Genomic DNA, 14,464 nt, shown 5'->3' on the forward strand with positions numbered 1-14,464 from the left:
TTATCTGTAGTGGCCAGACAAGTGTTTGCTTCCACAAAGCTCTGCCTCTAAATAATTTGAAGTCTGAGGCAGCCAAGAACAAGTCAACTTGTGAAGGAGGCACTGGGCAGAGTTTCCAAAGCCAGCTGAGACTCACAAACTTTAATAGCTGTGACAGACTGCAGGAAAGACAAATTCTTGGGGCCTGGAATATGCAGATATCCAGGACCACATCCCTCTGGAATCAGGGTTAAGGGCAAATTCCAGTTTTACCCCATGTTTAGAGAAAATTAGACTGTTCCTCCAAACCTCATTTGCCCCCAAAGAACAAATGAGTATGGAAGGGGACTCTGGTGGCCAAAACTCACCAACCAAGTAGAAGGTGAGCAAACTGGGGGGAAACCTGTACCTCTGGGCCTCACCTCTGCCCCTCCCCTCCCAGGGGCTCTTGGCAGGTCCCCCACTGACAAGTTAGGCTCCCCTGGCCCAAGATGAGGGTCAAAGATGACCCGAACACCCTAACTCAGGACCCAAGTTCTTAGGAGGCAGACACTATACCTAGGCCTGTAGTGACTGGCCTGCGTTCCAATCCTGTCCCAGCACACATCTGTCCTACGTGACCTCCTACTTTCCCCAGCACAGGGCCTCCCGCACCTAGGTCACCAAGCCCAGGTGGCTTCAGGGTCACTGAGATTAGGATCCTCCTCTGCCCTCTCCCATACTTCTCCATTATTTTGAATAGGATATTTATTTATTTACTTACTTATTTAACATTTATTTTTGAGAGCGAGAAAAACACAGCACAAGCAGAAGGGCAGAGAGGAAGACACCAAATCCAAAGCAGGCTCCAGGCTCTGAGCTGTCAGCACAGAGAGGACACGGGGTCTGATCCCACGAACTGCAAGATCATGACCTGAGCTGATGTCAGAAGCTTAACCAACGGAGCCACCCAGGTGCCCCTTGAATGGGACATTTCAACCTAAAGCCCAAAGTATAAACATCATTGAATTTATATGCATCACAGGTTGAATTGTGTTCCTATGAATGTGATCTTATTTGATGATGGGTCTTTGCAGATATAATCAAGTGGAGGTCCTTCTAGAGTAGGGTGTGCCCGAATCCAGTTACTCGTGTCCTTCAAAGAAATTTGGACACAGAGACAGATGGACTGACGGGAGGCTTTGTGGAGACGGAGGCAGATTGGAGTGACGAGTGTCAAGAATTGCCAGCAACCACCAGAAGCCACAACTGTCCTCCCCTAGAGCCTTCAGAGAAAATTATGTCCCTGCTGACATTTTGATTCGAAGACTCTTAGGCTCCAGAACAAATTTCTGCCAGAGGCTACCCAATTTCTGGTCACTGGCTGTGCGGCCCCAGGAACCTACCGCAATGCAGCAGAAACATCTGCTCTTTTAACCCTCACCATCACCCTAGGAGGTAGGGAATATCCCGATCCCTGCTTTACAGGAACAGTTGCAAAGTGTGTCTAAGTAAGTAGAGAACCAGGCTTTCCATCTGGGCCACCTAGATCACAGCCCGTATCCTTAACCAGGAGACCAATCTTCTTTCTGCTGTCTGGATAAACGTATGGCTCTTTCCGAAGTTGAAAAGTTGATAGAAAAGCCTGGGTACCCAACTCGAGTGGCTACAATAAATAAAACAAACAATAACGTGTGGAGGAGGACGTGGGGAAATCAGAACGCTTCCGCACTGCTGGTGGGAACGGAGGATGGTCTGGCGTCTGGGAGTTTCTCAAGACGGTTAAACACCGCCACCACATGATCCCGCAGTTCTCCTCCTAGACACATACTTCCAGAAGAGCTATGAAAAGCTAGGTGCACACAAACACTTGTACGTGAACGTTCACAGTGGCATTATTCCTAAGAGCCCCAAAGTGGAAACAATTCAAGTAGTCCTCAACTGAGGAATGGAGAGTACGATGTTATGTGGCCACGCGCACAACAAAGGACAGTGCTGAACGTGCCACAGGGATGAACCTCAAAAGCGTTACGCTAAGCGAAAGAAACCAGATGCGAAACTACAAATTGTACGACTGCATTCATAGGAAGCGCACAGTAAAGGCAAGTGATGGACGGAAAGCGATCAATAGCTCCCAGCGGCTGGGGCTCAGAATGAGATCTTTAAATCTGAGATCTTGGGGGCTGAACGTGTTCTAAAACGGATCCGTAGTGATGGTTGAGCCCCTCAGTGAAGTTACCAAAAATCACGGACTGGTTTATTTGAAATGAGGGGATGGTACAATGTGCGAAATAAAGCTTTTTAAAAGATGTTTAGGTCGAAGGACCTATATGGGTCAAGAGCCAGCCGCCTTGGATTAATTTGGTTATTTTAGAACACAGAGGGGACACTATTGAGGTTTTCCAAACAGTTTTCAGTGATAAAGTGCTTCACTTTATTTATGTGAATTTTAGCAGCAGAAAAAAAAAAAAAATGCCAGAACAATTCAGAATTAAAACAGGGCTGAGGCCAAGAACAAAAAAACGTTATTTGGACACTTCGAGGCTAAGAAGCCACTGTCCCCACTTCTTTAGAGGCTCTCCAGGTGATTAAGTAACCACCAGTTAAGTAACAACATCTTTTTTCCCCTCGTCCTAACAGCACCCCGGACACAGCCTTCAGCCTCGTGACAAGGACCCCTCTCCCGGCAGATGGGCTTCCCCCACTGGAGCGCCTCGGCCGCAGCGCCAGTCCGCGGATTCTCTGGCGGTGCAATTCCTTGCCCAAGGACAGATCCAAACGGCAGCCTGGTGTAGGTGGGTGTAGGTGAAGCGGAGCCACCTGACAGAGCTCCCTCCAGAAACCCCTTTTTAAGAAGTCCTGCAGGATGGGCAAACCCTCTCCTAACTCCCTAGCGCGCGGTACGCATCAGTAACACCTCTTTCGGGAGATCCTGAAGGCTTGAGTCGGGCCCATCTATTCTCTACTCAAACTGGGTAACGGAAGGTGACGTAGCTGCCTGGCTTTCCAGACAGGACATCCTCTAACTCCGGGACAGTGAGACGGAGCAGCCCTTGGCAAGAGCCGGGCAAGGCAACAGAGCCCATCTGTCCCCAGGCCCCTCTTGGTCAGGACTTCAGGCCCATCTTGGCCATCATCTCCTCGTAGACTGTCCATGCCATTGCTGCCATCAGAGTTCTGCGGAGGGCCCGGGGGACGCCACCTTGGAAGAAGCCACGCAGCCCATAATCCTACAAGGAAAATGAACGTCAACACTCTGGAAGCAAAGCGGCAATACAATGAACACCCCTAGCACACAAGAGCGAGGGTCTCCGTTACCCCATTGTTGAGTCTTCATTTTCAGACTTTTATAGATAATGCCAAGAGTATGAATAATGGACCCAAGAAGGCAATGAACTTGAAAAGGGGTTTTTTTTGGTATATCACGAAGCTTTCTTGCTTTATCCAGGGGAATGCGTTTCTCGGCTGAAAATCTTCATCAAGCGTTGCCTATACCGCTGTGCAGCTTACACAGCTCACAGAGGCACCAAGCGCCAGCTGGCGGCTGAGTCCCAGACCTCGGTCTGCATGCCAAGCCCTGGGCCCTGGCTCCAGGCTAGAGGAAAAGGTGCCTTTATGATGATTTGTCTGCCTGGAGGGAGCTTCTTTCCATAGTTTCGTAATATAAGAATTAGAGACAAAACGCCTGTTACTCCTCTAGAGCAAATTTCTAGAAACAAAATAATGTGTTTGTGCGGTTTTTTGGGGACTCTGGTTCCTCCTAGGTCCTTGATCGGATGACTAGACGCTCCCTGCTCACCTGATTCAATAGGTCTGGGGTGGAGCCCAGCAATTCCAAGTTTAACGAATATAACTGGTTGTCCTAATGTAGTCAGTTTCCCCCACCCACCACCAAAAAATCCCCGCAACCAACCATAGGTTTTTAGCAGCGATTTCAACCTTGGCAACACCTTGGAATCACTAGGGAACTTAACTACTGATCCGGGCTTCACCTGCTCCCAGGCATTCAGATATCACCAGCCCAGATTATGATCTGGAAGTGAGGACTTTTGTTTTTTAGTTTATTTATTTATTTATTTTGAGAGAGAGAGAGAGAGAGAGAGAGAGAGAGAGAGAGAGAGAGAGAGAGAGAATGCAAACCAGGGAGGGTCATGGAGAGCGAGAATTCCAAGCAGGCTCCACACCGCCAGTGTGGAACCCAAACTTATGAACTGTGAGATCATGACCTGAGCCGAAATCAAGAGTTGGACACTCAACTGGCTGAACCACCCAGGCGCCCCAGGGAGTGGGGACGTTTTTAAAGCTCCCCAAGTGATTCTATCGTGTAAAGGGCACAAGATACTGCTCTAGAGAGAGGCGTAACCCCAGTAAGAACCAATATTTACTCCATAGCCTTACTTTGAAAATGAGGGTCACCGCCTGGCCAATGCACCGAAATTTCATTGGGGTGAGCTGCATATGAGTTTTGATGACATCCGCAGGTTGAGTTACCAGGGAGGCCAGAATACCAGCAAAGATCCCACAGCTGAAATTTACAACAGGAATAAGGACTGCATCCAACTGGTCTGAAATAGGACAAAGGCAACATTCGGTTACAAATAAATCCCACACTCAACTTGGAAGTATCCCTACTAAGTTGACCACTAATCCTTCCCCAAAGTTAGAAGGATGTAGATTCACACAAGGTTAAGAAATAAACATTTAAAGGTACACTATGTGTAGATGGAGTAGTGGGAGTTAAAATTCGCTTTTTTTTTTTTTTTTTTTTTTTACAACTATCGCCATCATAATTCATTCGGGCAAGAATCACGGGCTAAAACATATGAATGAAAGGAACAGGATGTTTTATATAGATGTATACAGACTCCAGGTATCTCCCCACTGAGACGCTTACAAATGACAAAAGAAAAAGTGAGTTTTCAGTGGAGACACTACCTTGTCCAAGTGATAAAAAGTTAGTATCGCCCACAGTGGGTCAAACCAATGTCATGAGCTTCCTCACATGGAGATATTTAAGGGTAAAGGGGCATCACTCCTGCAACTTGCTCTTAAACAGATAGGAATAAACAATTATACATATAGAGAAATCAAAAGTGTACATCCAAGCTCCCTTACTGCCCTAACTTTCCATGGCAAAATGAAGGCTATGACCTGCAGTGTCACGGCCCCCGGTGCCTTGGGCAGAGCAGGAAGCCTCCTAAAAAGCACCCCAACTGTACTTGATCACCACTGTCACGATGGCATGCCAGCTTTCCCACTTACGTGACCTTGGCTACATATCCTTTCTCGAATTATCCAGAGACCCCTTATTGAACACAGGTTCATGCCACAGAACGTGTTTCCATTAGCACCTGGCTCCGCTTGGGTGAACGTTTGCTGCCCACTGATTGTGTCCTTGTCGTATCCAAATGAGCTTGCTGGTGGGGTGGGTCTGCCAGAACGCCCGAGGTTTGGCACCTTTCTCTCCACCCCAACAGAGGCTCAAAACCACTCTTAACTGGGAACACAGCAATGGAGGTGAAATGGCACTTTCCTTCCAGCTCCGACCCTACTGGCGTTTCCCAGACTTGTCTGATGAGAATCCCACCAACTGCTTCTTGAGGAACAGACTCCCAGGTCTTGTTCCAAAGCTTCTGAGGCAGGAGGCCCTGGGCAGGACCCAGCAATCTAAAGATGGAGTGACTCTGCAAAGTATTATGGCAGGACTTCTGCGAAACACGCTTTACTTCACCGCCTACCCCACTCAAGATTTTGAGTACTACCAGTACTCTGCCATAAGAGACTCTAAACTTGGGGCGCCTGGGTGGCTCAGTCGGTTAAGTGGCCGACTTTGGCTCAGGTCATGATCTCGCGGTCCGTGAGTTCGAGCCCCGCGTCAGGCTCTGTGCTGACGGCTCAGAGCCTGGAGCCTGTTTCAGATTCTGTGTCTCCCTCTCCTTGACCCTCCCCCGTTCATGCTTTGTCTCTCTCTGTCTCAAAAATAAATAAACGTTAAAAAAAAAAAAAAAATTAAAAAAAAAAAAAAGAGACTCTAAACTGGAGGGGCAGGGACCAAGTCTATCATGACCACCACTGCATCCCAGCACCTGACATGGCTCAGTTCCTAAAACTCTGCCAAGAATCTGGAGTTGCTATGAACATTAAACAGTGTCACACAGCAGAGGAAGCAGGGAGGATCTGCGGTCCCGGAGCTCTCTCTTCCCCGCCACACCTTCGACCGTCCGTACCGTGGGTCATGATGTTTTTGGTCTGGTTGTAAAACATCAGGTAGATTCCAGAAAAGGGTGCGTCACGCAGAAGTGTTGCTGTCAGGCCACTGAAGAGTCCCCGGTGCCCCTCGCTGCGATAGATGCTCTTCAGGGCTGCGTAGATGCTCTCATAGCCATACCTCCCGCTCTGCAAGGGAAGCACAGGACCAGTGGCTGGCAGGGCGGTCCCGGGCTGGAGTAATGAACCAATGCGACTCCAGGGTATGTGGCATTACCGGGGCACCGGGGGCTCTGGTTCCCACGTGGCTTAGGTTCTCTGACCACAGCAGCCTCTATTTTCGATTCTAAATCGGGGGTGGACATCAGACGGCGGCCCAGTGGACGGTTACCCAGCCTTGAGGCCCAGAGCAGTCAGACTCACCTCGTAACGGGTCTTGATCACAGTGATGGGTGACATGCAGACCCCTGCAACTGAGCGAGAGCCCACTCCCAGGATGACCGACTCCAGGGCGGTTGGTGGATGGCCTCGCAGAAAGTACTGCTTCAAGGAGTAGAGGGTGCCGAAGTAGATACCAATGCCGGGGACACACCTCACAATGGACTGCAGAAAACGTCAGAGGGGGGGGAAGAAGTCAAAGGCTGACACGGTAGGACACCGTCTTAGCCGGCTTTTCCCAAAACAAGGCCAAGGTTTGCGTGCCAGTAGTCGACTGAAGGTGCGGAGGGACACCAAGAAGAGAAAGGGGAAGTGAGAGACAGGCGGGAAGGCGGCCGACAAAGGGCGTGCTCCCTAAGCCACTACCGCCCCGGGCAACTCAATCCCTTTGGGGAACTCTGGGAATCTTGGTGTAGGGCGCCTCCCTGTTACCCCGCCATCTGAGGAGGGTGAGTGAGAGTTTTAAGTATCCAGTGTCATCTTCCGTCGACTAAAGGGCTGCTACGGCCTGGGTGAGCGTTAATTCCCTGGCACTTCCGGCAAAGTGACTTCCTCACTTCCGGCAAAGTGACTTCCTAGGGCCAGGAAAGCCGGCAGGTAAAGAAATGCAGGTGTGGCCTGCGTGCTCTGAAGGGCAAGGGCAAGGACATGCTGGCAGCTGAGGGCACCAGCTGCATCTGCTCTGCCGCTTGCCCCCAAAGGGCATACAGACGTCCCATTTCCTTCCCTGAGCCCTCAGAGCTAGCAGCACGAGACCAACCGAGGACCTCGTAGGACGCTCACCTATCCTAACGAGAGGATACGTGAGGTGCATGAGAAATGGCTGGCTATTACAGCAAAGGGTGCGAGAGAAGACCCAAAACGCAGCTTACAGGAGACATCCCTTTCCAAAGGCCCAGAATGCTCTCCGTGCGAACCACCTTCAAGAGAAGAGCCAGCATCCCAACACGCCTGGATCTGAAAGCAGACAGAACGGAGACACAGAAGAAAAAAAATGACTTAGACCCCCCATCCTCGTAAAAGAGCTCCCCACCCAAAGACTGCTCTGCGGGACTTCTTTCCTAAGAAGGCTCGGGAATCTCGGCAACACCTCTTGGGGTAACTCCGAGTTCGGCTACGTTCGTGCTTTGGCGCGTACATGTCGATCTGTGCATTCACACTGGAAGGATGACCTCCCATTTTGCATGCGCGTCGTACACTTCCCACAGTGCCAGGCCCAGTAGGGGCATAAAAGAGCCACTCAACATTTGTATTATTTCCAGAAAACCACCCACACGTCTGGTACCAGACAGCACAGTTAAAACATTACAGGCTAGCACGAGAAAATGCGAATGTCCCCCCCCATTCAATTAACAGGAAGTGTCGAAGAAAAGGTGGGGGGTGAAAAGTTGGGCCTGGCCTGTGTTTCTCTCGAAGCATCCAGCAGGATGGGCGTTGACTTAACATCGCTGAGAGGCAGCGGTGTCTGAGAGAAGTTGTTGAAACCAGTTCCTCAAAGAAATGGGGGGCGGCAGGCCTTACCCATGGGCTGGGAGAGTCTGCAGGCGAGTTTTGAGGAGGTCTAGGGGCTGGAGAAGGAGGGTGGAGCAGGTCCCACTGATGGAGCCACACAGGAAAGCTTTGATCACCGGATGCAGCTGCGGGGCAAGAGAACGCTGGGTCAGCAACTCTGTCGCCAGGGCCTCAGCCTTCTCCACCGAGACCAGTCAACTGCTCTCTAGGGGTGGCTTAGAAAACGGTCCGGTGGTGCTCTGTATTACCTTCCCACTTCAGAGAAGGGAAGAGTGTTCCCAGGAATGAACGGCGCCGGCATGTTGTGCAGAACATAATATCCTGCTGTTGGGATCTCTCCAGCCCTAGTGCTGAGAAGGAGCCAGGAACATCCTGCGGAGCAATGTCTATCCACGTTCATCTGTGAATCAGGCCCCCAACCACACCTCCCTCGGTCTAGCTAGAGACAAGTTATTGGCCGTCTCCTTATCTTCACAGAGCAAAGTCAACTGAAGGGGAGTGTCTGAACCAAGGTCACCGGGGTCTCTTGGTTATCAAACCTGTAGATATTTATAGGAGCAAGACAGAGAAATGAAACCGCAAGTTCAGTTTCAATGTAAGACATGGGCTACTTCCTGAAAAACCTATGAACCTTCTTAACTTAAAGCTTTCCCTTTCTCTCTCCTACCCACGCATCTCCCTGCCACCTAAGCAGATCACAGACAGTCCAGTAGACCAGCAGCCACCCCCGGGTTTGGTGGCTCTCCTTTAAACCACGACAGTCGCACACGCTGGCTAATCTAGAGGCACCACCAGAAGGGGCAAGGGCTAGATGTACTTCCTCGGAGCCCGACACACTAGAGGTTTCACAGCTTGCCTCAGAATCCACTCGATCACAAATGTGTGACAAAGGCACTTTAAAAAACCCAACCACGGGGGCGCCTGGGTGGCGCAGTCGGTTAAGCGTCCGACTTCAGCTCAGGTCACGATCTCGCGGTCCGGGAGTTCGAGCCCCGCGTCAGGCTCTGGGCTGATGGCTCGGAGCCTGGAGCCTGTTTCCGATTCTGTGTCTCCCTCTCTCTCTGCCCCTCCCCCGTTCATGCTCTGTCTCTCTCTGTCCCAAAAATAAATAAAAAACGTTGAAAAAAAAAAAATTAAAAAAAAAAAAAACCCAACCACGGAAGAAAAGCCCTCTTTTCCAAAGGAGACACTGGGCAAACTCCATCCTAAAAGACCTTCCTTCTCTCTCCTCATTAAATGGCACTTGCACTATTATTTTTCAATAAATGGTACGCTGTGGCCCTAAGACGCGATTAAGATGAAGTCACCGGTTATACACACAGAGCCACCAACCCAGAAGGAAAATGTTTGTAACCTGTGGTTATTTGTCCCCCAGGGGACAGAGATCACCCCACGTTTCTAGCAGACGAGCAGGTCTCCCATGATAACTGAACCCACTTAAGAGACGAAATTAGTTCAGATGATAAATACTGGAGGTTATAACTCTGTTCAAACGGCTTGCAAAACGTCGAAGGGGTGACAGAATTAGTAAGACAACACGTACGACCAAGCAAAATGTACACCTCACCGGTCTGCCGGCACACCATTCCCTGTCCCGCCAGAAGGGGTGTCCTGCTCCTTCCGATAACTTGGAAGCCATGTGTAAAGGGCACAAACAACCGGCATCCTCTACTCTGCCTGGCAGTGAGCCTCGAACCCCCGTCTTTCCAGCCTGATGGCCACACCACCTCCCCTCCCTCTTGGCTGGTCACCCCTCAGCCCCCACGACTTGCCATCCAGCTAAAGGTGCCCCTCTCACGCTCACCGAGGATCCCTTTCCCACCCCGCGCCTTCTCTTACTCTTACTCGGCCTCCTCTGGGACGCATCTCAAACGGCGGGCTGCCTCTCGGTTTTCGGCTCCCCCAGCCTTTACCCTCAGCCAGGGTGGTGGTGGTTCCTCTTATCTCCTCCAGCCATAGCCCCTCGGGGGCCACCTCACCCACACCCGCACACCGACGCCCACGGCCAAGCCCAGCACTTCCCCCGAACGCCCCCAGGCATCTACAGCTCACACTCCAAAATGGAAACCCAGCCAACTGCTGCCCACACTCTTGCCCCCACTCCACCCCACAAGATATCCCAGCAGCACATTTGGGAGTCGCGTAAGACTCCTCAGCAAATGCAGAAGGAAATGGCAGATAAAATTAAATTTCCTTATAACCTGCAGCCCATTGACAGTTGAGGCCGGCAGAGTTCTCCAGGAACTCCCTGCGGTCTTAAAGATGTTAACACTTTGCTGGAGGGAAAAACAACCCTGGCTAGACCATAGCTAGGCCTCCAGGCTCCGGTGCGCCTTTTTGCCCTGAAGATGTCTCAGGAGATCTTTCTTGGCCGTCAGCTCCGGACCCCACCACCGCTCCAAAATCCCATCAGCTGTACCGACTGCTTCAGGACTGAGTCCGGCTGATGACCCTCAGTGTCCCCAGAGCCTGCCCCCGTGGATCTCGGTGGCCTCCTCGGCAACCTCCAGCCTCAACCCTACGAAGCCACCCTCCCCTGAACTGGAGCAGCACTGGATGAGGCATCTGTGCATAGCACCTCAAGATCTCACAGCCCTTTGAAAAGCTAAATCTTTAAACCCATTTTACAGACGGAACTGGAGCTCACAGCGGTTATGAATGTGTCCTAAGTCACAGGGTTTGAAGCCACTGGCTAGGCTTACAAGGCCTTCCATGAATCGAGGGGCCCCTGCTTTCCTTTTTGGCTTGTGTTCTCAGCCTCCTCCTCCCTCTTGCGTAAGGCGCAGCCGGAAGGGATCCTCTGCCTTCCTCTAGCCTCGGAAAACCCCATCCTAGCTCCTCTCGCCTCTGATTCATCCGGGGAGGGGGGCCTCTGCCCAGATCTCCCCTGCTGTGGGAAAGCCCCGAATCCCCGCCCCCCACTGGCATTCAGGCTCCTCCTCCAATACTTCCACTGCACCTGAGCCCACCTCCCTTGGGTGGAGGACAGAAGAGGCCGCTAGCTGTCCTGTTCACGATGGTACCTCCAGCACCGACCACCGAGCCCGGTGCACAGTCAAAATGGGGCCCCACAGCCAAAAATGGATGAGTCATGTCATCTACAGGAAATGTGCATCTGGCTCTCCCTTGAGCACAATTCCATAGGATAAGGCTTAGTGGGCTCAGCCCGCCCCTTCCCAGGACAGGCTCCCTTCAGCCCTTTGCTCCAGTAAGGCCGTAGGAATGACAAGGTGCTTACAGCTTCTGAGAAGTTCTCGGTGCGGCTTCCCCAAGGCTCTCACAGGTATTGTATGGAATTTGTTTTCAGGCTGCTGTCCTTCACATGCATGCTCCAAGTACACCCCCTCCCCCCACTGTAGCAACTATTTTATGTCTTTATTTTCACAGCACAAAGCTTGGAGATGTTATTGGTTTAATAAATATTTGAATAAAGAATAGAGTCCGTAACTTCTTTAACTTTGTAAACTTCCAGGTCCATTAGCACACAGCAGATGCTAAATATATACCAGCAGTATAAACTAACCTCTAATAGTTAAAACACACACACACACACACACACACACACACACACACACACGCAGTAGCATTATTTAAAAAACAAAACCCAAAAAACAGAATTGGGGCACCTGGGTGGCTCTGTCCTTTGAGAATCTGACTTCAGCTCAGGTCATGATATCACAGTTCGTGAGTTCGAACCCTGCCTCCGGCTCTGCCGTTAGCCCAGAGCCCGCTTCAGATTCTCTGTCCCCTTCTCTGCTCCCTCCACCCCACTCACACTCGCCCTCTCTCAAAAACAAACAAACGTTAAAAAAAAAACAAACTAAAAAACAAAAAAAAAACCCAACCAGAATTTACACTTTTCATTTGAATAGGCTTAAGATCTTGTCCTATGGCAGGCACATCCTTTGAAGGCATGTTTGATTTTCTTTTCAAGTTATTCAAGTTAACAACAAGGAGTAACAATTTCGTTTTTTGAGGAACCGGGGCAAACACAACCAAATGATACACAGTACACAAAAGCATAAGCATAGGAGCGCCTGGGTGGCTCAGTCGGTTGAGCATCCAACTTCGCTCAGGTCATGATCTCGCAGTTCTTGAGTTCGAGCCCCGCGTCGGGCTCTGTGCCGACAGCTCAGAGCCTGGAGCCTGCTTCGGATTCTGTGTCTCCCTCTCTCTCTGCCCCTTCCCCGCTCATGCTCTGTCTCCGTCTCTCAAAAATGAATAAACGTTAAAAAAAAAAAAAAGTACTTAAACAGATAGTAAATAGATTCCCCAAGCAATTTACTCCCCTTTAAAAAACTAAATCGTAAATCCAATTCAGATCTCGAGGTCAGAGCTGAAAGGAGATGTAGAACCCCAGTGGTGGCCTTTTTTAAGGATTAAAAAAGAAACGAAACAAAACACCTCTGACCCCGCCCGCCAGAGCTGGTAGACGAAACCACAACCTCAGGGTGAGGGCGGACAGCGCCCCCGCCCCTCCCAGCGCTAAACCACGCGGCTTCCCGCCTGCACACCCCGCGAGCGGTAACTCCGGCGGCCCCGCCTCCGTCTCCACCAATGGAGGCCCGGCGGCACGACCACTGCAGCCAATCCAGACGCAGGGGGCGTGGCTCCGCGGCCGTACCCGCCGCTCTAGTTCCCCGCCGGCCAGGAAGCGGAGACCCAGACCGTGATCTCCCGCCCGAGCCGCGGGCGCAGTGGACCCACGTCGCTCCAGCATCCACCTCTTCTCAGGCTTGTTGCTACCCGCGGTCTTTGCGACGGTCCAAATACCTGCCCGAGCGCCCTCCCCACCACGGTCACTCTGGGACTCGAACTCAAAAGCAACGTCCGGTAGCGCTCTCACGTCGTTCAGTGTCGCGCGGGCACACTCGCCGACACCCTCAAGACCCCGGCAATTCCCTGCCCACTCTACCCAGACATCAAACATCAGCGAGACCTTCGCCAGCCTGTCCTAAGGAGGGCTGCAACTGCTCTCCTCCCTCGCCCCACCCTTTTCAGTTCCCTTAGTCAATCCATCCCCCCTGCGCCACGTCCCCAACCTGTTCTGCGCGCATCTGGAGAGCGGAAAAGGGTCCAGAGGGCCGCTGACCCTTGGCAACCTTCAGAATATCCCCGCCCCCACCCCCGCCACGAACCAGCGGTCCCGGAGCGGCCAACCCCTGCCTCCACTCCCCGCAGTTTACCATAAGCGTCTCCACCCTGTCTCCGACATCTTGAGGCTGCAGCAGCGCCGGGCGTGACTTCTGAATCATTGGAGACGAGGCCGGCAAGTGCGCCGGGCTCAGTGTGCCGTCAGTGGGAGCTCGGGCCAGCGCTGGCGACCCCGGGGGGCGAGGGTGACGCGGCCGCAGTGGTGGGGCGCCACGCGGTCAGGCGGCGGCTCTGTCGTCCGCGCCCGTCGGGGGCCGGGCCCGCGCTCCCACCGCCCCTGCGTGGCTAGGCGCGCCGCCCCGGGAACTTCTCGCCGCTCTTCACTCGCTCCGCAGAGGCCGTGGCTCTGCTCTCCCGCCCATCCCGCCCTGTAACACGCTTCTGGACCCCAGAACAGGCAGGATGCACCGGGGAGGGGGTGGAGAAAGCCGGAGGAACTGCACGGAACCGTGGGATTTCGCTTCCGGGGTTGGACGCCGCCGGTCTGGAGCGGGTGAGCGGCTTCGCCTTAGTGCCACCTAGTGGAGACGTCCAGAACTGCAGGGCCCGCGGTTTCCCTGAGCTTGAAGGCGCGTCTGCGCGGAGGCCTCCCTCCAGCTGCAAGGTCTGGTGCGAGATTTGAGCTGAGCTCGTTTGCAGTAGACTTGCCCTGCCCCAAAAGGTAGCCTGTAGCCTTCCGTGCCTATTGAACTTCAAGTGTGGTTCGTGTGCTTGTGGACCAGAATTTTACACTGTATTTAATTTTAGTTAATTTGTATTAAAAAACGGAAGCAGTGTGGAATAACTTTCCGTTAAACACTTTATTGTCTTGGCAGACGCACGTTTCTTCTTGAACGCTGGGAATGTAGCATAGGAATTGACCAGTGTTGTTAAGTAATCCGTGCACCACATTTCAATACTTACAGCAATATGGTAAAATAACTTATTAATAATCGTTATATTATTACGTTATAATAATTATATTATTATTATATTAACCTAATATTTTGGATATATCAGGTTAGGCATATTATTTTTTTTAATTTTTTTTAACGTTTTTATTTTTGAGACAGAGAGCATGAATGGGGGGGAGGGGCAGAGAGAGAGAGGGAGACACAGAATCTGAAACAGGCTTTAGGCTCTGAGCTGTCAGCACAGAGTCCGACGCGGGGGGCTCGAACTCACGGACCGCGAGATCATGACCTGAGCCGAAGTC

General features: G+C 51.7%; 1 protein-coding gene across 2 annotated transcripts; it reads right to left on the reverse strand.

Moving 5' to 3' along the window:
* Positions 1 to 2,368: 2,368 nt before the first annotated feature.
* Positions 2,369 to 13,699, reverse strand: SLC25A38 (solute carrier family 25 member 38). 2 transcript variants are annotated; one of them, XM_003992221.6, is made up of 7 exons: positions 13,302 to 13,689; positions 8,125 to 8,240; positions 7,476 to 7,560; positions 6,589 to 6,768; positions 6,186 to 6,354; positions 4,357 to 4,523; positions 2,884 to 3,188 (listed from the first exon to the last, which is right to left on the reverse strand). In XM_003992221.6, exons 1-7 carry the CDS (start codon positions 13,368 to 13,370, stop codon positions 3,066 to 3,068), a joined length of 909 nt encoding a protein of 302 aa, XP_003992270.2. In that variant the 5' UTR covers positions 13,371 to 13,689; the 3' UTR covers positions 2,884 to 3,065. The 2 variants fall into 2 exon arrangements, with proteins under 2 accessions (XP_023116479.2, XP_003992270.2); XM_023260711.2 differs by lacking the exon at positions 4,357 to 4,523 and having other exon boundaries at positions 2,369 to 3,188; positions 13,302 to 13,699.
* Between the last annotated feature and the right edge of the window lie 765 nt (positions 13,700 to 14,464).

This window comes from Felis catus, chromosome C2 (genome assembly GCF_018350175.1).
Source record: "Felis catus isolate Fca126 chromosome C2, F.catus_Fca126_mat1.0, whole genome shotgun sequence".
Taxonomy (NCBI): domain Eukaryota; kingdom Metazoa; phylum Chordata; class Mammalia; order Carnivora; family Felidae; genus Felis; species Felis catus.

Excerpts from the sequence above, each read along its gene's own strand:
- SLC25A38 (XM_003992221.6), bottom strand. The coding sequence starts at position 13,370 with ATGATTCAGAAGTCACGCCCGGCGCTGCTGCAGCCTCAAGATGTCGGA. Across the intron at positions 6,769-7,475 it reads TTTGGAAAGGGATGTCTCCT|TCCATTGTGAGGTGTGTCCC; the intron begins GTAAGCTGCGTT and ends CGTTTTCTGCAG. Across the intron at positions 6,355-6,588 it reads TGATCAAGACCCGTTACGAG|AGCGGGAGGTATGGCTATGA; the intron begins GTGAGTCTGACT and ends CTTCCCTTGCAG.